The 25,870-nt window shown below is 45.5% G+C and overlaps 1 protein-coding gene across 6 annotated transcripts in view; it reads left to right on the forward strand.

The window, feature by feature from the left end:
- Positions 1 to 25,870, forward strand: part of COL27A1 (collagen type XXVII alpha 1 chain) — a 227,985-nt gene that overhangs the window by 134,809 nt on the left and 67,306 nt on the right. For all 6 annotated transcript variants that reach the window (XM_059715547.1, XM_059715548.1, XM_059715551.1 and 3 more), the window contains 5 exons: positions 4,956 to 5,000; positions 6,833 to 6,952; positions 19,475 to 19,513; positions 20,885 to 20,938; positions 21,768 to 21,821. In XM_059715547.1, the coding sequence (XP_059571530.1) occupies positions 4,956 to 5,000; positions 6,833 to 6,952; positions 19,475 to 19,513; positions 20,885 to 20,938; positions 21,768 to 21,821 (312 nt within the window). The remainder of the gene's footprint in view (positions 1 to 4,955; positions 5,001 to 6,832; positions 6,953 to 19,474; positions 19,514 to 20,884; positions 20,939 to 21,767; positions 21,822 to 25,870) is intronic.

The raw sequence follows: 25,870 nt of genomic DNA on the forward strand, positions 1-25,870 counted from the left end.
TGAGGATCTTCTCCATTAATTTTCCAGGGACTGAGGTGAGGCTGACTGGTGTGTAGTTCTCTGGATCCTCCTTTTTCCCTTTCTTAAAATTGGGCTTTATGTTTGCCCTTCTCCAGTCATCCAGGACCTCTCTGCTGATCGCCATGAGTTTTCAAAGATGATGGCCTATGGCTCTGCAGTCACATCAGCCAACTCCCTCAGCACCCTCGGCTCCATCCTGTCCATTCCATGGATCTGTACATGTCCAGCTTTTCAAAATAGTCCCTATCCTGTTCTTTCAAATAGTGTTGCTGCTCATATCCTCCCCAAACTGTGCTGCCTGGTGCAGTAGTCTGGGAGCTGACCTTGCCTGTGAAGACAGAGGCAAAAAAGGCATTGAGTACTTCAGCATCCTCTGTCACAAGGTTGCTTCCCCCATTCAGTAAGGGATCCACACTTTCCCTGATCCTCCTCTTACTACCAACATACTTATAGAAACCTTTCTTGTTACCCTTCACATCCCTTGCTAGCTACAACTCCAATTGCACTTTAGCCTTCATGACTTCATCGCTGCATGCCCAAGCAGTGCTCTTATATTCTTCCTTAGTTATTTGTCCAAGTTTCCACTTCTTATAAGCTTCCTTTTTGTGATTTAGTTTACTGTAGAGTTCCCTGCTAAGCCAAGCTGATCTGCTGCCATACTTGCTAGTCTTCCTGTGCATCAGGATGGTTCATTCCTGCACCTTCAGTAAGGTTTCTTTAAAATACAACCAGCTCTTCTAAACACCTTTCTCCCTCAGACTGGCCTCCCAAGGGATCCTGCCCATGAGTTACCTGAATGAACCGAAGTCTGCTTTTCTGAAGTTCAGGGTCCTTATTCTGCTGCTCTCCATCCTCTCTTTCCTCAGGATCCTGAACTCAGTCATCTTGTGGTCACTGCTGCCCAAGTTGCCGTCCACTACTACAATCCCCACCAATTCATCCCTGTTTGTGAGCAGCAGGTCAAGAAGAGCATGGCCTCTAGTTGGCTGCTCCAGCACTTGCACCAGGAAGTTGTCCCCAGTACTCTCCAAAAACTTTCTGGATTGCCTGTGCACTGCTGTATTGCCCTCCCAGCAGATGTCAAGATGACTGAATTCCCCCATGAGAAACAGGGCTTTTGATTGGGAAAATTCTCCTAGCTGTTTGAAGAAAGCCTCATTCACCACTTCCTCCCAGTCTGGTGGTCTATAGCAGACCCTCACCACAGCATCACTCATGTTTCTCTCCCCTCTGACTTGAACCCAGAGACTTTCAACAGGCCCGTCTCCAGTTCCATACTGGAGCTCCTGGCTGTTACTGGAAGGAACCTGCAAGCTGTGGTTTCCACAGCGCCAAACCTGGACCAGGGTGGAAGCATCAATGGTGAGCGGTCCTGCCTGGACAGAAACCTCACAGGTGCAAGCAGAGGCAGTGGCTCTGGCATTGTGACATCCTCCAGCCAGTTCCCTGGGTCTCTTAATCTGCCTTCTCTTTCTTACTGCTCTTCTTCCAAGCACACTTTCCTTAGCGAACTCACCTGGAAGCTGGCCTGTTCGTTGCTTGTTGGTCCCAAAGGATTTCTTTTTTTCCTGCTTCCTCATGCCAAGCTGAAAGACTTGCCTATCAAAGGGGTAGGGGGCAGGAACTGGCCTGCAAACTGCTTACCCTGTTTGCAGCCCCTGTTTGCTGGCTCCCTGGTCACTGCCTGGGCCAAACCCCCTTCCCCCATGCAGCTGGAATGGGGCTGGGCTGCCCCTCTGCATGGCCAGGTGGGGCCCTGCCATGCCCACCCTGGGCACCGGATTGGGTCTATCAGCCATATCCAGCCTGCAGAGGGGTTGGGAACTGCCCATCTAGCCCACTGGCTAAAAATGTTGAGCACCATTAGTCTAAGTTAAGCATATAATATTGGCCTCATTGCCCAGATACCATCGTTGTTGACACAATATACATGCTTATGCCCACAGCCAAGCACCCATCATTCTTACATATTTGAGCTTCTGTGCGGAGGTCTGTCTCTCCCAGGGGCTCTGTATGCACGGCTCATTAAATGGCCAACCAGTGCAAATAATCAGCAATGCTTGCTCATGCCAAAAGCTGTTAGGATTGGGAGTCTGCTGTGTTGCATTTGAAGAGCCCAAGGCTGCTTTCTGTTTTACCCACTCCAGTTCCCTTCAGTAACACCCAGCTCCTGAATGTCAGCCAAAAGTGTCCAATAGCACTTCAAGTCTCCTGCGTTTTCGAGAGGACTGTAGTCAAAGATAAACTCCCACAAGGTGGCTGTCATTCAGAACAAATGTGCACCATATGAATGTCACACTGTGCTTATGCCCAGAACGCCCGGGTTCAGGGAAACACAAAGCCTGGAACCATTTTGTACTATTTTGTATCCCAGATAATGGACTTGCCTTGAGAGTGATGTTTGAATTGTCTTTGTGCCAAAGCAGCTGCTCTGAAATGTAAGCGGTCAGTATAGATAGAGAAGTGTGGTAATTGTGGAATAGGTAAGTGTGGAATAGGTAATTTTCACTAATCTTGATGGTCCAGAGATGGATATTGGGGCAGTCTGTGCCTCTTTGGGCCTCATTAGGGCTTTGTTACACCTCATGCTGTAAGGTGAACAAATGTTAATTAGCTTAGTGTTGTTCGGCTTAGTGAAGCACTTGCATTTTAAGTGAAAAACCATCTCTGACTGTCCTTCACCTGCACAGCTGTGGCTTGCCACTATGGACTGGATGAGCATGAGCAGGACTAGGAGCTAGGGGCAGGACCCTCTCACTGTTCCTACTGGGCAGAGCAAGTGCTGCGGCTCTGGAGCACCCTGTGGACACAGTGTCTCCCACCACTGCCTGGACTGGCTTGCTGCTTGGGCTCTGAGGGGCCTGATCCTTTTTTTCTCTGGAGCCCTCTCCCCTGCGCTGCTTTGGTTGGGCTGCCAGCCAGCCAGGCACCACCTCAGCTCCGCCAAGGATTGGGCCCCTCAGGCAGTGATTGGCTAGCTGGCAAGTTACCTCCCCCCACCACATTGCCACCTCTGCCCAGGCTGCTGGCCAGCTGTGCACTACCTGAGATCCCAAAATGATCAGGCCCCTCAGAGCTCAGACTGTACCCAGCTTCCAGCTGTGCAGGGGAAGGACAGTCGGAGATGTTTTTTTGCCTTAAGGTGTTACTGCTCCACTAAGGCAAACAGCACTAAGCTGATTAATATTTGCTCGACTTACAGTGTAAGGTGTAACAAGGCCCTTCGTTTCCTTTCCCACTCAGCAGGACAGGAAACTTTCTGTATTTCTCCCTTTGGCTGATATCCCCCTTGTCAATAGCCCCCTCTAACTAAACTGTCACATCAAGTGAGTGTGGTGGCCTCTGTTCAGTACTTAGTAAAGCATGATTCACATCACAAAGCCACCATACACTGGCCTGGCTTGAAGCTGTGCTCAGGAAGAATCCCCAGACCCAGTGTGCACAAGTACTGCTTACCCTAGAGACACAGGGTGTTTGCTTTCTGCTTTAACTAAACTCACAGCTGTAGTAGTTCCTCGCATCGCATGCATGTGTGCGTTGGGTTGTTGTGGGATAGCTCCTCAACCAGCATTAATGGACACAGATCCGGTGATTTCAGTGGAGCTGTGCTGATTTACAGTGGCTAAAGATTTCACCTTGGATTTTCTTTGGCTAGACAACTTGAGATAGGAGGGCTTTTTTCATTATGAAACAGAAAATGGAGGTGCAAGTCCCAATGGTTACTGCACTTCATTCTTTTTTATGGGAGAAAAAAACCCCCAACAACACACGAAACCTTTTACAAATCACATTCTGGAACTATCAAAGGGAGATGGGAGGTAATGTTTTCAATGGCTCCAGAGTTATTTAGGAGCTAAAGTTTCATTTTCAAAAGTGATTTAGACTTTCAAGAGGAAAACATTTCTTTCTGTCCTTGTAATCCAGTATTAATGAGACTTAGATTCATAGACAGATCTGTGGAAGGCTTCTGAACTTCCTAAAACATTTCTGAAAATAGGATTTGGACTTCTAAGTCAATTAGGCCCCTGTGACAATGGTGTCTATTGTCTGTTAAGCATCCAAATAATTCAGGACTAAAATAGCCTGATCTCCAGCTCCCAGGCTCACACACAGTATTCAAATAAAGCTGTTTACAAGCATATGATACAGAGAAAGAACAATATAATTAAACCCAGCAAACATGCAATGAACTGGAGACAGAAATGAAAATGTGCTGTGCCAAGGGATGCGCCAGGACCAGAACCGTCCATTTCAACAAGACCTGCGGCTACACAGATCGATTGCCTTCTAGGTAGCTTTCTTTAAGAAATGCAGAGATCTCCAGGCAGAATTTATTTCTGCAAAGAGAAATGGCTTGGGAATCCCTGAAGTAAAATCTATTTTTTGGTCAGAAAAAAAAAAATCTGCTCATTTTGCTAAACCACTGAGAAAGGAACAACCACAAATGTCTAGACCCTGATCCAAACAACTGTCCAGCCATGTGGCTTTTTTTTTTCCCTTTTGGTCCCACCAGTGCTGCATGTCTGATGTCTTGGCTCCATTTTCTTACTGAATGATAAAATGCTCGCAGCACAAAGATGCCCTGCTCACATCAGTTGACCAAATAGAAATTATTCTTTCATATGGAGGGAATGGAATACAATTAGTTGCACTTTCTCTGTGCCATAGTATCCATCCCATGGGGTTTTGTGTGTCATTCATGCTATTGGTTTTCTCTTAGCTGAGGAATCTCAGCCCTTCCAGGTGAGTTATTTGCTTTCTGGTCTTGGTTGGCAGTAGCTCTGCTTAGCAAACTGTGTTGGCTGACCTGCTTGGGGGCTCTCCACAAGTCAAGATGGTTCTTCCGTTCCAGCTGCTTCAAACTTTTTCCCAAGGGGTGCAAGGGGAACAAACACAGCTGAGAGATTCATCTCTGGTTTGTGCTCTCTTTTCAGGGTTGTCCGGGGAGACGTGGACCAATGGGGCCAAAAGGAGACAAAGTGAGTAAACTGGAAAATGCATGAAGTTTGTTAGATGTGGTATAGATCCCAAGAGCAGCACAGCTCAACCATTCCTCCCAAGAAGAAGGTGCCTGTGCATTTCTAAAAAGACCAACTATCCCTACTGGCCCAATACTTGGATTTGGAAGGGGACAACGATACCACAATTTTGACTGGATATTTTAGGATGAGATTGGTGTGTACATTTTGAGATTCTGTTTCTGTACAAACAAGTGTCTCGGTTACTTGCTTTTCTTTGAACCACCACTAAATGTCAAAGGGAGGTTGGGATTATTATCTGCATTTTACATTCTAGGGAAACTGAGGCACATAGTGACTTGCCCAAGGTAACCTGTCAGGACAGTGGCAGGGCTGGCCATCAAACCCAGGTTCCACAAGTCTCTGCCCAGTGCTCTGTGTGCAGGTGATCCTAGCCTTTCAACAACAATAAATTATCATGCTTCAGGAGTAGCCTCTCAGCTTCTGCTTGACCTGCAAGGTGAATATATCCCTCTTGATTTTGTGGAGTGCTATGTAGCATTTTGACCACTATGAAGGGCCTGTGAAGGGAGACTTTAGCCACTGGGCAAGATTATTACAAATGTGTCGTTGATAAAGATGCCCAAAAGTTTGGTTGAGCTTGGAGGAAGTAGGCATTGCTCCAGCACTGTTGCACATTCTATATTTTGCTTCAGATTTAGCCTCTTACAAATCACTACAAGGAAGAGGGAGCGTTCATATGTATTTCCCTTTCACCATTCCAGAGAGACTGTCCGAAGGTTGTGTCCTGGCACAGCACCTGGTGTTTCAGCTTTAGACTCCAACTTCAACGCTTGGCACTGTTAAATCCTAGTCTTCCTGGCTATCCAGTCTACTCGGAGTGTTTCCCATGATAGCTTTAAATGACCGTGTCTTTTCTTAAAAAGGAAGTTACATGAAAGGGCAGTGCTTGAAAATGCAGCCAACAAGGCCACAAAGGAAGGTTGGTTTTTTAGATGTGGCCTACAATTTTGGCTATTCTGGTACATAGATAATAGTGATTTTGCTGCTTGATATATTTGATCTAGCATCATTCAGTGTAGTTTATCTGTATACCTAAGGTGATATATACAGCGCTTACAATCTAATAGATGCTTTGAGGGATGGCGAGGGGTATAGTAATTTTATTGAGATCAAAACCTCTTATGTGCCACTTTGGAGAGAGACCTGGGCGGAGCGGTGCAGATGTAACATGCAGTACTAGTCTGGCCAAGCTGCAGGGAAGTTGTGCTGCCTGATGGACAGAGCACTGGACTTGAACTCAGGAGACCAGGATTTTTCCATTGGCCTGCCGGGTGTCCTCAGGTAAGTCAATCCAGCTATCTGTGACTCAGTTTCACGATCTGTAAAATGGAGATAATGTTACTAACCCCCTTGGTAACCTAGTGGTGGCTCAAAATAAAGCAAGTAGTTCAAAAACCACTCTGGTGTTTGTACAGAGATTCAGCCTCATACTCCATTTATGAACCTGGCCTGTTTTGTATGTTTGAGACCTACTGATGGTAAGCACTATTTAATAACTCATGTACAGTTTCCTTCTCTCTGTGTGGGTTGGGTTACATACAGCGAAATACGACTGTATTCTTCACATTTGTTTGTGTTCAGTGCAAATGTCAAAGGTCACTCCTGATTCTCCCAGAGTGCCAGGGTTGCTCGCATCTGGGGATTGGTTTAATTGCATTTTGTTCTCGGGGCTTGACATAGACGTTCCTATCTGAGTTTCCCAAAAGTTGGCTTTGTGGTTTGGGTTCCCAAATCCAATCCTGTCTTGAGAGCATTCTTCTCTTTTCAAGGGGCATCCTGGAGCAATGGGGCGAACAGGTGTCCCTGGAGATCCTGGCCCTGCAGGCAGCCCTGGGGTACCTACCATTGTCCTCTGGAGGAATTCTGAGGAGGACAGGCTGGCGTTCATGGTGAGTCTCAGACAAGCCCATCTCAGTTAAAAACTCTAGGAAAACTTAAATTGTTCACTTTTGGGAGCGATCTTGGGGAGAGTGGGTAAGGGCACTGACAATAAGGCCAAGTGGTTACTTAGCCTAGGCATGTTTATATCTTGAACACATGTAAGTTGGGTATGTGGAGTTTTGGTTTGGTGTTTTTTATTAACTGGCTTCTGGCAAGTCCTAAAAGGTCCTAGGATCTTCCCATACAATAATCATCCCAAAGACCAAAGGAGTGAAGAGCTTATCATCACTCGATGCAAAATCTGGGGAGCAGCAAGATAAAATCGTGCTTGCCTCCCTGTTAGAAATGCACACCAAAGCACAGGTGCCCACCCTTTCTCATCTAGGGGACTTTCATTACCTGGTACCAACAAGAAGCAATTCCTTGTCTGGGTGGACTAGCCATGAAATGGACTGTGGACACAACCTTCTTACCAGATGTGTGTGGGGCAGGGAATGCTAAGGCGAGACAGTGTGCTATATGTTCTGGTACATAGCTTTGATTTGCTATAACTTCACTGGCAGACTTCCTGCAAGGGCTTCACCCAGAAACAGAGAGACGTGTTTTGCCAAACAGCAGGGACAGGAGCAGGGGCAGTTTTCCCCTTTCACAAGCCCAGGTTTCCAAAATACCCTGCCTTTAAATACATCTTTCAGCTTTGCTAAAGATCAAAGCTGAGAGGAGTGGCTGATGGGCTGCACTGGGATTCCTAATCTGTGGTTTTCTATTTCAAGCACTGGGTTGTTTTTTTTCATCCTAACCTACATTCAAGAGCTTTGCCATTAAGGGGGTGGGGGAAAGCAATCCTAATTAAAACCACATGGAGAGAAGAGCAGGCATGCTAAGGGGAAACACGTTCCAAGCCAGTGACAGTTCCAGCTGAAGCTGTCCTCGCATGAAATGGATTCAGTATGTTTTGTATTTATTACTTTTTCTTTATTAGGGTTGCACGCTGCTGCGACATAATGTTAGGAAAGGTATATTAAAAGCCTTTGATGTTTTAATGCTTTTTAAAGCCGCATCGTATTCCCTGCTGGCTGCGATGCATACAGCTTGAATTGCTAGCCAGCAGTAACACATGTTGCTATATCAGAGGCTATGGCAGCCCTTTTTTAATGCTGAGCTAGTGTTCCTAGATGCTTCGTGTAGTGGCTACAATCTCTAATCTCAAGAGGTAGAACAATTACTGTAAACCTGGCTTTCCAATGAGGTCTCATCTTCTCTTTTCAGAGTGGGAAAATTTTAATTGTAACTCCGTGTTACAGATGGGGAGGCTGGAACCAAACACTTTGCTGTAAGAAACAGGCCCCATGTCATGATGGCAAATCACTGGCAGAACCAGGAATAGGACTGTTAACACCTAAATAGTAGGCCTGTGCAAATAGGGAACTATTGGATTTGGGTTCGGATTTGGCTGATTCGGATGCCAGCGATTCGATTCGGAGGTCTGAATTGGTTCCCCGCTTCGATTTGGCCAAATTGCCTCTGAAGCTTCGGCGCCAATTCGGAGATTCGGCCATAGGGTATAATGGGGAATCAATGAAATATCTATAACTGTGCTTTCTTTTGTCTGATTTGGATGAAACTTGCAGGGATGGTAGCCTCTGCTGAAAGCATGAAGCCTGCCAAGTTTCAAGAAGATAGGTGTAGGAGTTTGGGGGAAACTGCACCCCAAATTCTTGAAAGCAAAACTCATGTCACATGTATGTGTTAAGCCACAGTGGGGTCAAAACTGCAGGGGTAGTAGCCCCTGGGGAGGCTACAAAGCCTGCCAAGTTTCAAGGAGATAGGTGCAGGGGAACTGCATCTCAAGCTGCTGAAAGGCAAAACTTGTGACATAGATGATCCCATGTGTGTTAAGGCGCAGCGGGGTGGAAACTGCAGGGATGGTAGCCCCTGCTATGGCCACAAAGCCTGCCAAGTTTCAAGGAGATAGGTGTAGGGGTTTGGGAGAAACTGTACCTCAAGCTGCGGACAAGCAAAACTCGTGACATGGGTGACACTGTGTGTTAAGGCACAGCAGGGTGACAGTGCAGGGATGGTGGCCCCTGCTGAGGCCATGACGCCTGCCAGCTGTTGAGGAGATCAGTGCAGGGGGGCTCTGGGGCCCTGCACCCCTAGCTGCTGACAGGCAGAACTCATGCCATGGGTGCTTGTGGGACTGACTGTGTCTGTCTTGGGGCAGTTGATTGTCTGTATTGATTCTTTCCTCTCCTTAGTCTGTGGTTTTGTAGGTGTTAATCCTTGCTCATTAACTCATTATGTAGTAGCTACTAGTAGCTAGCTACTGTGTATTGAGCTGGTCCCTGAGTGAATCATGACTGATTGGTAACATAGCAGGCCTGCAGTAGTTCCCCCCCCACCCCCAATGCCCCAAGACAGATGCAGTCCCACAAGCACCCATGACATGAGTTTTGCTTGTCTGCAGCTTGACATGCAGTTTCCCCCAAGCCCCTGCATCTATCTCCTTGAAACTTGGCAGGCTTTGTGGCCTCACCGGGGTCTAGCATCTCTGCAATTTTGACCCTGCTGTGACTTAACACACACACACACACGTGACATGAGTTTTGCTTTCAAGAATTTGGGGTGCAATTTTCCCCAAACACCTGCACTGATCTTCTTGAAACTTGGCAGGCTTTGTGGTCTCAGTAAGAGTTACCATCCTTGCAGTTTTCACCTTCTTGTGGCTTAACGCACACACGTGATATGACTTTTGCTTTCAGAACTTTTGGGTGCAGTTTCCCAGAAATCCCTACACCTATCGCCTTGAAACATGGCATGCATCATGCTCGCAGCAGAGGCTACCATCCCTACAAGTTTCATCTGAATCAGTCGAAAGACAAGAAAGTTATAGATATTTCATTGATTCCCCATTATACCCTATGGCCGAATCTCTGAATCTTTTCCGAATCGATTTGGAAAGCTTAAAGCTTCCCGTGATTCAATTTGGATTCATAGATTCAGTCTCCAAATCATCCGAATCATCTCTTAATTTGAATCATGATCTGAAGCTTTGCACAGCCCTACTAAATACCTGAAGAGGCAAAGACATACTCATGTCCACTGATAACTGGCTGGAAGACTGGACCTTCTTTTCCCTAATTTAGACCTGGCCATGAAGATCCTACTCCTACCTAGAAATGAAGGCATACAGCCTGGAGAAGGCCCCAGTTGTATAAAATGTGGCAGCCCATCTGCTTAGTAACACTGGTTGTTGTGAAGGAATAACCCCAGTTCTCTAATCTCTTTCTTGAATATAGAGTCGAGATCCAGATTGCTCTTCTTTTTTGGTAAAGCCTTTGGTGAGACTGGATTATCATTATCTGAGAGAATGGCTCTTTTTACATTGCTGTGGTGTTTCCATAACAGCTGTGTTCCTGTGGATCTATGTATTAAATGATATTGGAAGGCTCATGGTTGCAAAGGACAGAATGTGCTGAGTACTAGGACTGTAGGTCCCAAAAAGAGAAGGGGAAAAGTGGAGGTTCTTCAAAACTCATTACAAAATTTAACTCTTTAACTTGGTTTCCTCTTGGTTCTCTGTAATGAGCACACACTGTAAATATCCAAGCTATGTCTCATAGGTTGGGAGACAAGGTAGATAGTAGGGCTTTTATTGCAGTTTTGTCTTGGGAAGTAGTCAAATAGTCCTGTCATTGGATCTATAAACAACCTAGATGTTCAGATGCAGAATTTTTCACTTAGTTTACAATCTCACTCATGCTACCCTGAGTTCTCAGTGACCTCCAAACTCTCCTTTATATTCTGAATCTAATTGTGATGGACAACTATTTAAATATACTTAGGAGTCTAATGCCTGCCAATATCTTTAGAGATCTGGGTTTAAATTCTGTGGAGCAGGGACTGTCTTTGTGTTTTGTATTTGTACAGTACCTGGAGAGGGAATTTGATCTGTGACTTGTATTTCAATGGGCCACTGCAGTTCAAAAGAAAAATGATGATGGCAGCACTCGTGTTTAAAAGGCTCCAAACAGTATCTTGCCATGGTCTGGAAATGAATCTTTTTCCCATGCTGCGCAACGCTGTGGTGGTGACTAGTTGGCTACACATTTGAGGAGAAGGAAAGGGCAATGGTTTGGGTGACAGCAATGGTGCAATGGTTTGGGTAATAGGAGACGGGGTTTTTTTTCCTGTTCTGCCTCCAACTCCTCTGTGACACTGGGCATGTCATATAGTTTCCCTATGCCCCAGGTGCTCATGTGTAAAATGGGGATTGTAGTATATCTCTGTCTCATGGAAGTGGTGTGAGGATAAACAGATTAAAGACTGAGAAGTGCTCAGGTACTAGAGAGTGTTGGGGCCATATAAGTATTTTAGATTGATTCCTCTGAAGAAGCAGTGGTCTGATATGGTAGGATTCATCCTGTGTTACAACAGCAGGCTAGGCACTAGGCAGGTGATTGCATAGGTCCCTCTTGAAGTGTACGATGCTATTGGATTGTGTATTTTGGTGACTCCATGACATGATTTCACCATCTATAAAGCTGATGTGACTTTTATTATTCAAACACAGGGGGTGGGGGGCAGTAGGAAGGGCTGAAGCAGTTCAGGTTTTACAAGGCTTGCTTGTAGCAGAAGCCCTTCCTCATTGCCACCTCTGCCTCTGGCTTTGTTGGCCGTGGGCAGCCATGCACCATAAAACCCGATGCTCTGGGTGCTGAAGAGGGACCAGAGCATACGTGGCTCAGGAATGCATGTCGGAGCCTGATTGTGCAGATTATGTGGTTAGGTGCTCTCGTATATATTACTGAGGCAGAAGAGCGTCTTTCCCCATGACAAAGAATATCAATGGGGAAGGAATACACTGGGAACCTGTGGCTGGAAAGGAGTAAGATTATGATCTGGGGATATACCAAGAAACTTGGAGGTTGTTAGGCCAATCTTGCTTGTACTTTTCTGTAAGGAATGTGACAGTGGGGGAAGGGTGAGTGTTTCTAGAGGGGGAAGGGATAGATACGCATGGAGGAGTGGGCTGTAGAAGTGCAGGTATTTGGCAGGAGATGAGAAGGAAACCTTTAGGCTGTGAGTAGTGCCTTTTGTTATTATTCATCATCAGCCAAGCTATCAAAGTGATTTTTCACATGTGACCTGTTTGACATGCTCAGCAGTGTTTCCAGCAGAGACATTACCAGATCTTTTGGGCCCAGCCCCTATACCAGTATCTGCTTTCCTACTGCACTGTTCCACAGGTGGTGTCATTTGGGCACCCTGCAGAATGGGTCTGGTGAAACGGTTGAACTGCTCCACAGTTTGCTCCTGAGAAATGAAGTGTGTCCCTGTCATTCACTGCATGGCATCAAGATTCCTGCAAAAATCCAGATGTTCCAGTGTAATGCATTTGCACTGCATCTTGGGTGATGGAGAGAAGAGGGTTGTCATTGCAAGAAGTGGTCAGAATTGATCAAAAGTCTAAGGAGTGGAGCACTTTTATCCTCAGTGTTTAGGACTAACGATAATCTGTTACTAATGGAGACAGAATTTTAATGCGCTACAAAGCCATCTTTGTGATGCTGTAGCTCTCTGTTTAATGAGATCAAACCTAAGATCTGGAACCTCTTCAAATTTCAGAGCACTTTGGACACAAACCTGTCCCTTTGATCTTTGTGTCAGGTCAGATCAAAAAAGACTAGGGACAGTGGGTACAAGCTCAAAATGTGCTTTTGGGAAAAAACCATGCGACCATATGATGAACCCTTTGTTCCCTCCTCCTCTGCTGACAAAACTGGTAGCTTTCCCAAGGCTGCAAGTAGTGTTTGTGTTAGGATTAAAACACTGCCGGTGACACCTATTCTGTGCTCTGATCTGCTTTAGAGTTATGCTTTTCTCTTTCCTGCATCTTGTAACACTGCTTTTGTTCAGAGTCACTTTGTATTAAATTTCCTGCATTAGCCTTGTACACGTGCGTGCTGTCTAACATTCCTAAACCTTCACACCTGTATGGATTGCCTGAAGCCATATTTCTTCCCAGTTTTTGTGAGCCTGAAGTAAATGTTGGTATTGTTATTGAAGGGAGTACACAGTATCTGTAACAGGTGTCTGGAGATTGGATCTCAAGTGCTCTGTGGAAATAGTGTGTAATGTTGCTCTGAGCATCTGCTGAGCAAAAGACGGGCCTTCTTTTTAAAAAAAAACCTAGGAGCCAGTGACTGGCCCAATGCTTTTAGCTAATTGCAGATGAAAAAAAGCATCTGGGAAAGAGGAAGCTGGGTCCATGAAAGGCTTCTCCATTGATTGTACAGGCAAAAGAGATTTAGCAAAAGTGTGGTAATACCGTTGTTTCAGCTGTACCGTAAAGGAAGGAAATAACCCGTGCCGACATGCATGCAAAATGCAATGATGCAGTCAAACTCCAGAACTGCAGGCCTCGTGTTTGCTAATCTCTGTCCTGACAGAACGTAGAAATGTTCATTCCCCTTCAAGTCTTTTTCACTGAACACAGACGCTCCGCTCCTATTGGAGGACGGGGCCCAGCGCTCTTTGTGAGAGCATCTAAGCTGTCACCTATTTGGTTCTGAAAAGTGTTGTCGCTCAGCATGAGAAAGAGAGAGGACCAGGGAGGCATAGTGAACAGCGTGATGTATTCGTGGCATTCAAGGTTTTGTTGACTTTTCGACTGGCCTTTTAAAGTTTCAGCCAAAAAAGCAGCTTCTTTGGCCAGCCTGCTCAGCTACTGAATTGGCTTTTAAACCCCACGTTTGGTTTTCTTTCAGACCATTGTTCCTTTCTGTTACTTGGCAAAAGAGGTTTTCCTCTATGTATGACAGCTTGGTGGACTCCCTTTCCTTATGTTTCTTCCCAGTTTTACAACCTTTCTTCACCCCTGAAGCTCCCATTGAGCCTCCGATTCCAAAGATTTGGACATAGCTCCTTTTGGATCCCTTGGAAGCATAAATTAAATTTAAGTGTTGAGAGTGAATGGCACAACTCTGCAATGCTACCACTGCTGGACACTGTCTCCAGCCAGGCTGCAGCCCTGTGCCCGTGCCTGTTCCCTGCTGTTGGGACAGAAATCAAGAGGGACACGTGCCCCCCCCCGCCCTGATGCATTGTCAGTGCTTAGAAGCATGTTTCAGCCTCCTGTGATGTGGCCTGTTGGTCATTTGCTGGTCAGTAGTTGAGTATTTGAGAGGAATCAGGAGAATAGTAAGGACACTTCCAGTGCTTCCAGCTGTGCCATGTGGTTGGGAAAACAGTGCAGTGCTGAGGAGCTGGCAAGTAGAAATTTTAAGGGTCCTGTGGTGGGTGATCATGAAGAACACTTGTGATTAGGTTTTTGAACCCTCTCCTCTCTCATGCTCTCTCTCTCTCATTTTTTTCCAAGAGAAGCAACTGTTTCCATTTTTCTGGCATAAATGTTGACACTCAGCTTCTGACAAGTGTGTCAGTAAGCATACAAGGCTTGAATTATTTTCAAAAGGGATCCAGATGCCCTTCGTGGCCCAAAACAGCTTTCTGCCTGGACTGTCCCCAACCTTGAAGATAAGCATTCCCCTATTGCAGTGGCAGCAGCTGTGAAAATCAAACTGGTTTCATGTTGGATTCACTAGCCCACAGTCTTCCTTGCTGGAGACTGAGTTGTTGTCTGTAAAGCAGCTTGCAGCAATCCAGAGCTGGAAGTGTTGGAGCTCACTTATTGAGTTCTGATAGTGCAGGATATTGCAGAAAAGCAATAGCTGCACAGAGCTCTCCTGTGATAAATGCAATGTGTTGCTTCTGCTGCCCATTTTTGAAAGCTGTCTTCTTCCAAAATAATTGGTAGAACATGTGTTAAAGAGGGTGAGGGGCTTTTAGTCTGATCAGAATGAGCTACAGAAATATATATTTGAACATAAATTGTTTCAAGATGACCATCCAGGACTTTGACTTTTAGCAGAATGGATGGTGGATGACTGCTGTGGTTTGGTTGGAGTGCTTTCCATTGAGTCTGTCGTGAGACTCATGAGAAAAATAAGTCACCATAGGGTAGGTGTTATTCTTCTCATGGACCAAAAACTGCATAAGTATTGGCCTAGTGGCCACTGGGGAGTTGTGATGGACAGGTCCTCCTCAGAGTGAGACCTTACTCACAGATATTTTCAAGGGTTGATGCTGGGACTGAATACTGTTGATATTTAATAATGTTTTGGAGAAGGATGCTGGAGAAGTTTGCTGGAGCCTTGGATCTCAAATATGGATGAAAAACCTTTATAGACTGTGAAAAATTCCCAGTAGATTAAAATGCATCGATCAGCAGCGCAATGACTGATGAAAAGTGATATGGACAAGTCTAGCATGATGGCAAAAATGTTCTATAGGTAGCTATGCCCACAGTATCTGAATCTTAGGTGAAGGCCAATATATCTGTAAGGGTTAGGATCTGAGAGGGCCATGGGTTAAGGTATCCACCAAAGAATGTACATCTGCAGCTGGCAAAGGAGACAGAGGGCGTATCCACACATGCAAGCACGTGCTCTTGCAGCAGCTCAAAGAGAAGAATTGCAAATTTCAGCTGGGGCTTTTTGCCTTAGCGCATGTGCTCAGACATACACTTTGTTGTGGAGCAAATTGTGCCACTTGGGGCAAAATAACCCTGCCTACCTCCTCCCGGATCTGCAGCTGGGGGAGCTAGAGCCCTGGGTCAGCACCTGTGCTGTCCTCAGCAGTACAAAAAGCTGCCCTGGCAAGTAGCTCAGGGCTACTCGCTCTCAGGAGCTTCTGAGGCCCAGCCAATTGGTACCTGGGGACACTACCCCTTGTGCCAGCTGGACTGCTGAAGCAGCCCGGAGAGTTCCCTGCACCCTCTACCCACTGCAGCAGTCTGGTGGTGGGGGTTGCTTCCTGGCTGTGACCTGCTACCCACCTGCCAGACCCGGATGAGGCATCTGCCCCTCTGGGCCAGCTGCTAGTGGGCTGTGGCTGCAGGGTTGGCCTTTGTGTGGCACTACTGCCATGTGTGCCCCCTGCCCAGCCATCTGGGAAGCTATTGCCCGGAAGATGTTCCAGGTGTTGTGGCCTGCTTTGAACTGTCAAAGTATGTCCTCTTGGCCCCAGTTGGCCAGAAGGTCAGCCACAGCCAGCTGGGTCCAAAGTACCAGCTCTGAGCAGGCAGGTCCTGCCATTGGCCTCCCTCGCAGGAATTCTGGTGTTCTCTGTTGGAAAACTGAAAAATCCCTGATAAAAAAATCCCAAAGTCACTTTTTAAAATACCCCCAAATCCATGTCCCTCCACAATTAAAACAAAAGACCACTATAAAGAGAGAGAGAGTGAGTGAGACAGAGAGATAGTGATCAGCTGGGCAATGTTTTATTGATATATCTACAATGTTGAAGCAATTTGAAAAACTACCAGTGTCACTATCATAATATTAAAGTGAACTCTAAATACATGTTTCATGAATTCATGAATACATATATATATATATTTTGCTGCCCCCCCACCCCAGGGGCTACAGCCCCCCCTCAGGGGCTACTTCCCCTGCAGGGCCCACATGCCCCTCCCCACCCTTGCTTGGTCCACCAGCCCCCTAGATTGCTGCCTCACCAGCTCCTGCAGCCCCCCCTGATGGCTGCCCCCAAGCTCCCCCCACTCCCCCAGCTCCCCCAATGGCTTCTCCACCCAGCCCTATCCCCCACTTGCACCCCCAGCCCCCCATGGCTGCCCCCCCAAGCCCAGCCTCCGGCACTTTGAAAAAAAAAAAAGCCTCTACTCACCAAGCAGGGGCTGTGGGGGATCCAGGGCCTCCTGGCAGAGCCCCACCGGGTAGCACAGGGCAGCGGGGGACAGCAGGGCCTGGGCTGGGGCTGTCACCCTGCCCTGCACTGTGCGGGTGGGGCCCCAGTGACCTTAACGGCAGCTCAGAGGGTTTTTCTCCACATGCTTAGGACATTTTCAAGCATGTCCTGCCCACCTTCTCCCTGTTCCCATACTCCAAACTCAGAAATACATGAGGGGGGCTGCTCTGGGTGCTCCCTCTCCCTCTTTAGGGCCTCATTGTTTGATGTGCCTGCAAGCAGACACTGAAGGTGACTCTGGACTTTTCTCACCTGCTTATTTTGGGGTTTGGAGCAAAGGGATGCAAGCAGGTGGGTGGGGTAGCTTGCGATAGTCCTAGCTGAGGCATGCTGCTGCTACATAACCTAAAGAGTTTTCCTACCCAGTGATAACCTGGCAAGAAAGTGTAGAAATATCACAACATGACTTCTAACTAGGGTTATTTAAATCAGTTCCTACCCAGTGTGGATGCTCTTATTCAGAATGAAAGTGGCCTAGCTTAATTCACTTTGAAAGTACATAATGGTGACTGAATTATGGCTACTCTAATTTTGTGTAATAATATCCTCACAATATTTTATTTTTCCTCAACTAATCCCCTTTAAAAGCTAATTTAAAAGCTTGGAGTGATATAAAACATGAATAAAGGTACTGAAAATTGGGCAAAATTATTATGGAAGCCAATCGGTCCATAATTTTTTAACCATTCCCCATAACTAAAGGCAAGAGGTTGTGCTAGAAAGTGAACAGCTGGTAACTTGAGAACAAAAGACCACATTGCTTCCTGCAAAGTATATTCTACCTTTAGGAATTTACTGCCAGCAAAAGTTCAGCGTCAAAGGCTCTTCTATACCAGCTACTTTTATGATTGTAATAACTTTTGTTAGTTGTGCAACCTGAGACAATGATGGAGTTAATCAAATCTCATGCCCCAGTGCATAAATTTTTCCTCAGAGGGGGAATCAGCAGGGAATTTTTGCTCTGGTGTTCAGTTGGGCTTTATTACAGCTAGGTAGATGCTGCCCATATGTAGGCTGTAGTGTATGTGTCACTTTACCATGAAGCACTGTATGCTGGCAGCTGCCAAAGGCAGGGTACAGGGGTCTGGGTCCTTTCCTGGGTGCCGTCTGATCACTTGGTGTTCTCGTGAAGAGTTTCTAGACTAATTGCTCCTCTTATCTGCTGACCACAGCCCCTCCAAGCAAAGTGTCCTTATTTCCTTAAAATACAGAAAGCAATCAAGTGCTCTCTCCTCTTAGCTTTTGAGATAATTGGTCAAACTGAATTCAGGGTTCAGCTCTCCCTTCTTTTTTTTTTTTTTTTTTTTAAGTTTAATGAAATCAGCTCAAGCCCAGGGTGAACCCGAGCTCACCATTTCAAAAGGCACCAGGCAGAAACCCTGGCTGTGCTCCAGCCATGTTGAAGCCCCTGAAAAGTTGTTCTGAATGAGTTTCTGAGGGAAATGAGACTTGGCTGCGCAGGGGCCGCAGCCTACCTTTGACAGACTGTCAAGGATCTTGCGCATTTGCTCACATTAATCAATTTGGGATAAACTTGAAAGGAACCGAGATGCCTGGTGCAGCATTAGAGCCACTTAAATTTAGCCATCCGTCATCTATCAAAGAGCCCCACTTATTATTAGAAATATTTCCATCTGTTGAAAGACCTCTGTTTAGTTTTGTAAAAGAGCTCTCTCAGCTTTTTCCCCCTTTTCTCCCCTCCTGTGTCAGAAGTATAATCTTTGCTGGGGAAAAGGTTTCCCACAGCTCTGAAGACTGGCACTGGGTAAACAGCCCAGTGTTCAAATGGAAACCCTGTCCAGTGTCCTACCAATGACGTTTGAAAAGTAATGCACGTTTTTGCCTTTGGGCTAGGCTAAGGTTTGAGGGGACCTCACTGTATCACCTGCTTATCCTCACTGGAGACCAGTGCAAAGTGAGAATGGGTGGGATAGCAGAAGGGACTGACATCTTTCTGCTGTCATCTCTTGCCATTTGTATTGCTGAGATCATTTCAGCAAAACTGATGACTTGGATAGATGTCCTAGAAACTGTTTCTGATGCTTCTCCAAACTTCCCTGAACCTTTCAAGAAGACTGGACTTAATGGCTTTTTTAACATCTTTCTAAGTCACAAATAGTGCGAGATCAGCTTTCAGCATTGGAGTTTGGTGCTTTTCTTTTGTGGTGTTTTGTCCTTTTTTTCTCTGAATTGCTTGTATTTCATGTTCTTTAAAGGCAAAGGAGAGAGAGAACTAAAAAGTGCAGTAACTCCTATGCGAGTGCCAGCAGGAGGGAAAGTTACTTACCAGTTTAGGTTTTAAGTGGAGCTGGTTGGAAAGCAGAATTGGTGTCACATGGGAAACTGATATTTCAGATCGTTGTGGTTTGGGTTTTTTGCCTAAAAGAAGGTGCAAAGCTGAAATTTTTCATGAAACAGAAATTCTGAAACTTTCCATTTAAATGACCTTATTGAAATGTTTCCTTTTAATGACAATACAAAATGAATGATAATCTAAAATGTAAAATGCAATAGAGTATTGTATATGTAATTATTACATTTATATTCATCTAAGCCGAAAACATTTCCTTAATTTTGGTTTGTTCCACTGAAAATCGCTGTGTGTAGCAATGCTCTTGTGTGTGTTGTGCTTGTGCCCTGATCACTGTTGGAATAATACCTGGATCTTTCTGATGGACTCTCTTTTCTTCTCCTTTTAGCAATCTTCCTTTTACCAGCTTCTCTATGCAGGGTGGCCGGTGAGTATGTTGCTTACGTAAGTCTACGTAGGAATGTCTTGCCTGAAATATTAAATCAAGATGAATATTTGTCTTTAAAAAATGCTATAGCTCAAACCAGTTGTGGGTTTGACCCAGAAATTATTGGGTGAGATTCTCTGTCCTGCGTTATGCAGGAAGTCAGATTAGATGGTGTTTAATGAACCGATCTTTAAAAGTTGGAGCAATTCCAGAAAAGTGCATCACAGAAGGGTGAAGTGCCTCAAACTCCCCTGTGCATCGTAGATAAGCCTCAGACTGAAGAATGAATGGAAGCAGAAAATGGACAACCCGGTGTTAAATATCATACAAGTTCTGTTCTCTGGTGCCTCTGCTGGGTCTCCCTTTTTTCCTTTAGCTAGAAATTAATCTCCTTTTTATCGTCTTAAATGCTCTTTCTCTAACCATTTCATGGAGTTTATTTTCATCTTTCTCTCCATCTTCTAGCCACGTAGCACTGACCATTACTTAGCCACTTTTGAAATGAGAACCTTCTCCAGAGCTTCTCTATGTTACATCCTGTACCATGTCTCAGTTAAAGCATATCTTTCCCTCTGTTCATTAACTCAGTGTGATGTTTCTGAATGGGACAGAAGGGTTTGAACCTGGAATCTCTATATCTACAATCATGAACCCTGAGTACCTGAGCTAAGAACCCAGGTTCTTTTGCTCCAAAGACTATACCAATGTCATAAATCCCTATGCAAGGAATAGGTAGCAGATGATGACGAATCAACTTAGTGGGTTAGCATGGGTTACCTTAATCGGAGTGAGAAATTCAAAAGCATATTCTATTAACCTGTATATAATTCTGTAGGTGCCTTCAAAACATTATGGGATATATTTCAATCAATGATTCTGTAACAGGACCTATGGGGATGGGGGCGGAGAGGGGCAGGATTTGAACAGAAAATTATAAAGAGGATGGTGATAAGATATTCTGCCTGTCTTCAGGGGACAGGACAATAAGTAATGGTTTGTAATTTCAGCATTGGAAATTTAGTTGTGTATTAGGAAGAACTTTCTATCTATGAGGAAAATTAAGCACTGGAATAGAGCCTCCCTAGGTAATCTATGGCATCTCCATTCCTGGAAGTGTTTATGTACAGATTGGACAAATACTTGAGCTGGAATGGTTTAAACAGAAATTATCCTTCCATGAGTAGGGGGTTGAATTAGATAACCCTATGGAGGTCCCTTCCAGACCTGTTTTCCATGATTCTACCACAAAAACACAGGTCATATGTCATAAATCCTCCAAGAAAAACTTTCAGATTTCATCTGTGTGATTCTTTCTTTCCAGATAGTTTGATACCTGCACATATTTTACTACCTATTTTGTTTTAAATCCAGAGACAGCCAGGACCTCCTGGACCCCCAGGACATCCAGGAAAGCCAGGATTGACAGTAAGTAAGAGTGGGGGAAAATCCTTTCACATTTTCCCAAGCCAGCTGAGTCCTCATAAATGTCCCCTCAGATGTTTCTGCTTTCACTGTATAAACTTTTTAAGGCATTGTTTAGAAACTGCTTGAACAATTTAGGCCTCAAATTTGATTCCCCTATCTGGTTGGTTTGCATAAATTGGTTTGCATAAACTAATTTGCATAAATGTTTTTATAGCCATCTAAAAAAAAGAAAAGCCATAATGATATAGGTCCTACACAACCAGTCTTTGTGCTGACTCTGTGGCTGCAATTAGCAGGTAATACCCCAAAGGTTGTTGACCTATCTGATAACGCCAGCACACAGACAGGAAAGCAAGATAAGCGCTTTCAAATCAACTTGAATGAGAAATAGCGATAGGGAAGCAGATTGAGACTACACAAGAGGCAACTTCTGCCAGTGAAATGAAACAGGACAAAATTGGGGAAGAGGCATTTTATATACTAGCTTCCTGAAAGTATTATTAGTAGAGTGAAGCTTTTAGCCTCTTGCCCCCACCGGCGTACTGGATGGTGTCCTTGTCATAAAGTAGGTGAACACTGGCAGAATAGCAAAGCAAGGGCTGTCTCTGTAGAACATGCAGAGAGCTTTGATGCAGATCACTCTGTCATGAAGCCTTTGACTGAGGTTTCCAATGGTACCTTTGTGTATTGTTCATTGTTTACCCTGTAATGGTATCTTTAAATGAGGCTGAAAGGCCCAACATTCTTTCAGCACGGTAAATACTGCAACGTGATCCAGGCTTGGTGGGGGAAAGGCTGACTTGCATTGATTTCACCTGTGTGTGTGCAGGGTCCACCCGGATATCCTGGGGAGCCAGGTGAAAAAGGCCAGCTGGGGTACGTGGTAAGTGCAGGCTTCATAAATCTACAGGCATGAGTTTGTGTTGGCATGCTCCACGTCCAGGAGATTGCAAACTGTAGGGCAGTAGGACGCATTCTGGTGTCAGGCTCCTCCATACAAAGGACCCTATTCAGAGGTGCTGAACATATGCAGCTCACACTACAGTCACTGGAGTTTTGGGATCTTCTTAGGGGTCTCTATAAATGTATATGTTAGAGATATCTATAAGACACAGTCCATTCATGGATCTGAGACCTTAAACCTGTGTAGCAGGCCCATATGTCTGGCCCACTCCACAGACCTCAGCTGAAAGTTTCTAAACTGTCTAAGATTTGGATGTCTGATATGCATTCAGATGGAAGGGAGCTGGGTGTGTGAGTCTCCTAGGCACCTTGAATTTCAACCCTCTCCCTTCCTCCCCACCACCATCTTATTTAATGTGTACCTGCTTTGTGTAAAGGGCTGGTCTTTTCTGAGTTAGCAATACTGTTCTCTAAGTGACTTTTCCTCTCACCACTCCTCAACTGCTTCCGATTCACCTTCTCCTGTGTAGTCTTCACTTCCTTCTCCCAGTGACCCGCCTCCTCCAATACACCCATTTGTCTCAACTGCTACAAATCCAGTTTTTGTGTTCATATGGACCAGACTTTTTCCCTGAACTCATTGCTGCTTTCTGGCAATATGTCTAAGAGTGTAATTATGACTCCCCTGTTCTTATCTCCAGAGCTCTCCCTATCCTTTGCAGTCTCTGCCCCCAGCATTTCCAGTGACACCATCCAACCCACCCCTCACATGCCTTGTGGGAAGGGGCTTTGCTTCCTCATACTCTTTTTTCACTCATATTCCAGCTCCTCTTCTCTCAAAGGAATCAGTCTTCCCTTCCTTTTGCTTCTGCTTTGGAGATGAGGTATCTCCTCCAGCCTAAGTGTATGTAGGATAGAGAGGAGGGAGATGTATTCTAATCTTGGTGAACGTCAATTTAAATTGTTAGCAGATTGTCCATACAGAGCCATGAGGAGGAGCAGGCCTCTAGATATATTTTAATGTGGTGCTTGTCCTAATTTCTTTTGCATTGCTGAGTTTCACTTACTGAGTCAGGACTTACTGACTGTGTTTCAGACCACCGTGGAGATCAACAGGGAGCTCAGCCTGTCTCCAGTACAACCAGTGCACAAATGGAGCACAAAGCTGACGTCCCACAGCTAAGCCCTAAATGTGATCTCTGAGTCTGAAAGAGGTGTCCAGACAAAGCTGGCGTCTCTTGGGCTTGCAGATGTCGAGCCCAAAGCAAAAGGAGCATGAGATTGGCTGGCAGGGGAACGCTATCAAGATTTTGCTCAGATAAACCCTGTGAAATTTGATTGATCTGAACTACTAAACCCACTTGTGCTTGCAAACGTTAGGGTGGTCACTATTTGCAGTACTGATCCCTGACAGTTAGAGTCAGTGCAGGGAAAAGAGTGAGCTGAATTTGTTTTCTTGAATCTCCATGGTGCTGCTACCAGTTGTGCAAAAACTCAGTTCAGCCCACAGAGGCACCCAGACAAGGAGCACAGAGACATCGCCAAAGCCTTTTACAACATGAGATTAGATAGCAGAAAAGAAGGCTTCGTTTCTTTTTAAGCCCTTACCGAAGTGTGTTGTCACAGCTTTATCATTCCAAGCCCTAGCAAAGGAGCTGCCCCTTGCACTAGCTTTTGAGAGACAGGCTGGAAGAAATGAGCAAAGATATTTAATGCCTTGGCCCATTTGGGCAGGTGAAGAAAGGGCTCTAACGAAGTGACCAGCCGCTATTGGAATGGAAAATCAGAAATCTCTTTGTGGCAATGTACAGACCATGCATGCAGCCTGCCTCAAGATGTCTCCTGTTTCAGGAGAAGAGAGGAGGGCAGTGTTGGGGAATACAGTAGTGATACACATGGTGTTGTGGCAGCATGTATTACCAGCTGACAACATCTGGAAGGTTTCACCGCTCATGCTAAGGAAGCAGAATATAAACATTTGTGTCTGTCAGTGTAACTTAATCAAAAGGCACCAAAAGTTATTCACCCATTTGTGTAAACAGGATTTGCAAGGGGGTCAGCAATTCATGGAGGGATTAGTGCAGAAATGAAAAGGAACCTTCCCCCCCGCCTCTCTCTCACAGTGCAGCTGTGTCCCTGATGTATTTTGGAAACAGGTCTATATCCTAGGGAGGGGAAGGGGGTAAGAGTAAGCTCCCAGCACTGGCTGTCTCTGAACAAGACCCAGCTTTGCAAGGGGAGCTAAGTTTTGAGTTGCAGAGATTTCAAAGGGAAGCTAAGCTTTAGATTGCAGAGATTTGAATAAGCTGCTTTGTTTTGTACTGGCCTCACCTTCTCAGCTGCCGTCTTTATTTCTGAGTCCTCTATCTTTCAACCTGCTCTCCCCACACACACCGGGAATATATGGTGTTGTGTGCCACACATATAGAAAAGACCTGTTCTTTGTCACTTCCCAGAGACACATGATTATTTTCCAGAGGCCTAGGCTCAACAGACAGAGGAAGCCTCAGTCAGGTCTGACTACATGGGACTAATCCTGAATTCCCTTGCCCTCCTCCCAGCAGCACTTCCATTGGTTTGGGGAATTCAGCAATATTCCCAACCTCTGGCAGTGGATTAGTGCCCCGGGGAATAAAATCTTGTACACTGACCATCTCTAACATGTTGCTATCGGACTGATCTTTACATGCGGACGCACAATATGTTGACTCTGCGGTAAAAGTGGAGCCAATGCATGATGCACAGTCTTTTTTTGGGTGAAAGTCACTCCACTGTGGGGCAAAGGTCCCCCTTGGCATGTGTGTAACTAGATACCAAAGTAAATTATAGTGGCACCCCAGTCATGTGCCTGCTTCTCAAGCCAATGTCATCTCAGGGAAACCTTTTGCTTAATTCAAACACCTTTCCCTGCCAGCTAGTAGCAGGTGCTGTAACAGTACTTGGTTTGGGCAGCTTGGCTGGGGAGCTGATTGTACATCTGTTACTTATGACAGAGTAAATGTTACTGTGGAGCAAAATCTGGAGCATATTACTTCATAATGATCCTGCCCTGTGCCCACATCTTTTGGCTCTGCAATTCTAAGGGGCAGAATCCTGTTGCTAACCCAAGGCTCCAGTAGTCAGTACTGGGCAGCACTAGTGGGAAACAGTGCTGCTGTGCTTGTATATAGTTGTGCGGGTACTTATCCATATTCATACCCTGCATGCTTTCCAGAGTGGGGTTGCTCTTTCTGCTCTGTTTGCATACCTGTAACACAGCAGAAACTTGGACCGTCGCTTGGACTTCAAGGTGGTACCACAATGCAAGGCCATAAAGAACTTCTTTTCTGAGGGAGTTGCCTGATAAGATTGCAGAGCCACTGGCCATCATCTTTGAAAACTCATGGCAATCAAGAGAGGTCCTGGATGATTGGAAAAGGGAAAACAGAGTGCCCATATTTAAGAAAGAGAAAAAGGAGGATCCAGGAAACTACAGACCAGTCAGCCTTACCTCAGTCCCTGGAAAATTCATGGAGAAGATCCTCGAGGAATCCATTTCTAAGCACTTGGAGAAGAAGCTGATTTGGAGCAGTCAGCGTGGATTCACCAAGGGCAAATCATGCCTGACCAACATGATTGCCTTCTGTGATTAGATGATTGGTTCTGTGGACATGGGGAGACCGGTGGATGCGGTATATCTTGATTTTAGCAAGGCTTTTGATGCGGTCTCCCACAGCATTCTCTCAGGCAAGCTAAGGAAGTACAGGCTGGATGAATGGATTGTCAGGTGGATAGAAAACTGGCTGGAGCACTGGGCTCAGAGAATAGTAATCAATGGCTCAATGTGTAGTTGGCAGCCGGTATCAAATGGAGTGCCCCAGGGGTCGGTCCTGGGACTGATTTTGTTCAATATCTTCCTCAAAAACATGGATGACAGCATAGAGTGCACCCTCAGCAAGTTTGCAGATGACACCAAGCTGGGAGGGAGTAGTAGATACGCTGGAGGGTAGGGCTAGGATTCAGAGTGACCTAGACATATTGGAGGACTGG

Source organism: Alligator mississippiensis, chromosome 12 (genome assembly GCF_030867095.1).
Source record: "Alligator mississippiensis isolate rAllMis1 chromosome 12, rAllMis1, whole genome shotgun sequence".
NCBI classification, from domain to species: domain Eukaryota; kingdom Metazoa; phylum Chordata; order Crocodylia; family Alligatoridae; genus Alligator; species Alligator mississippiensis.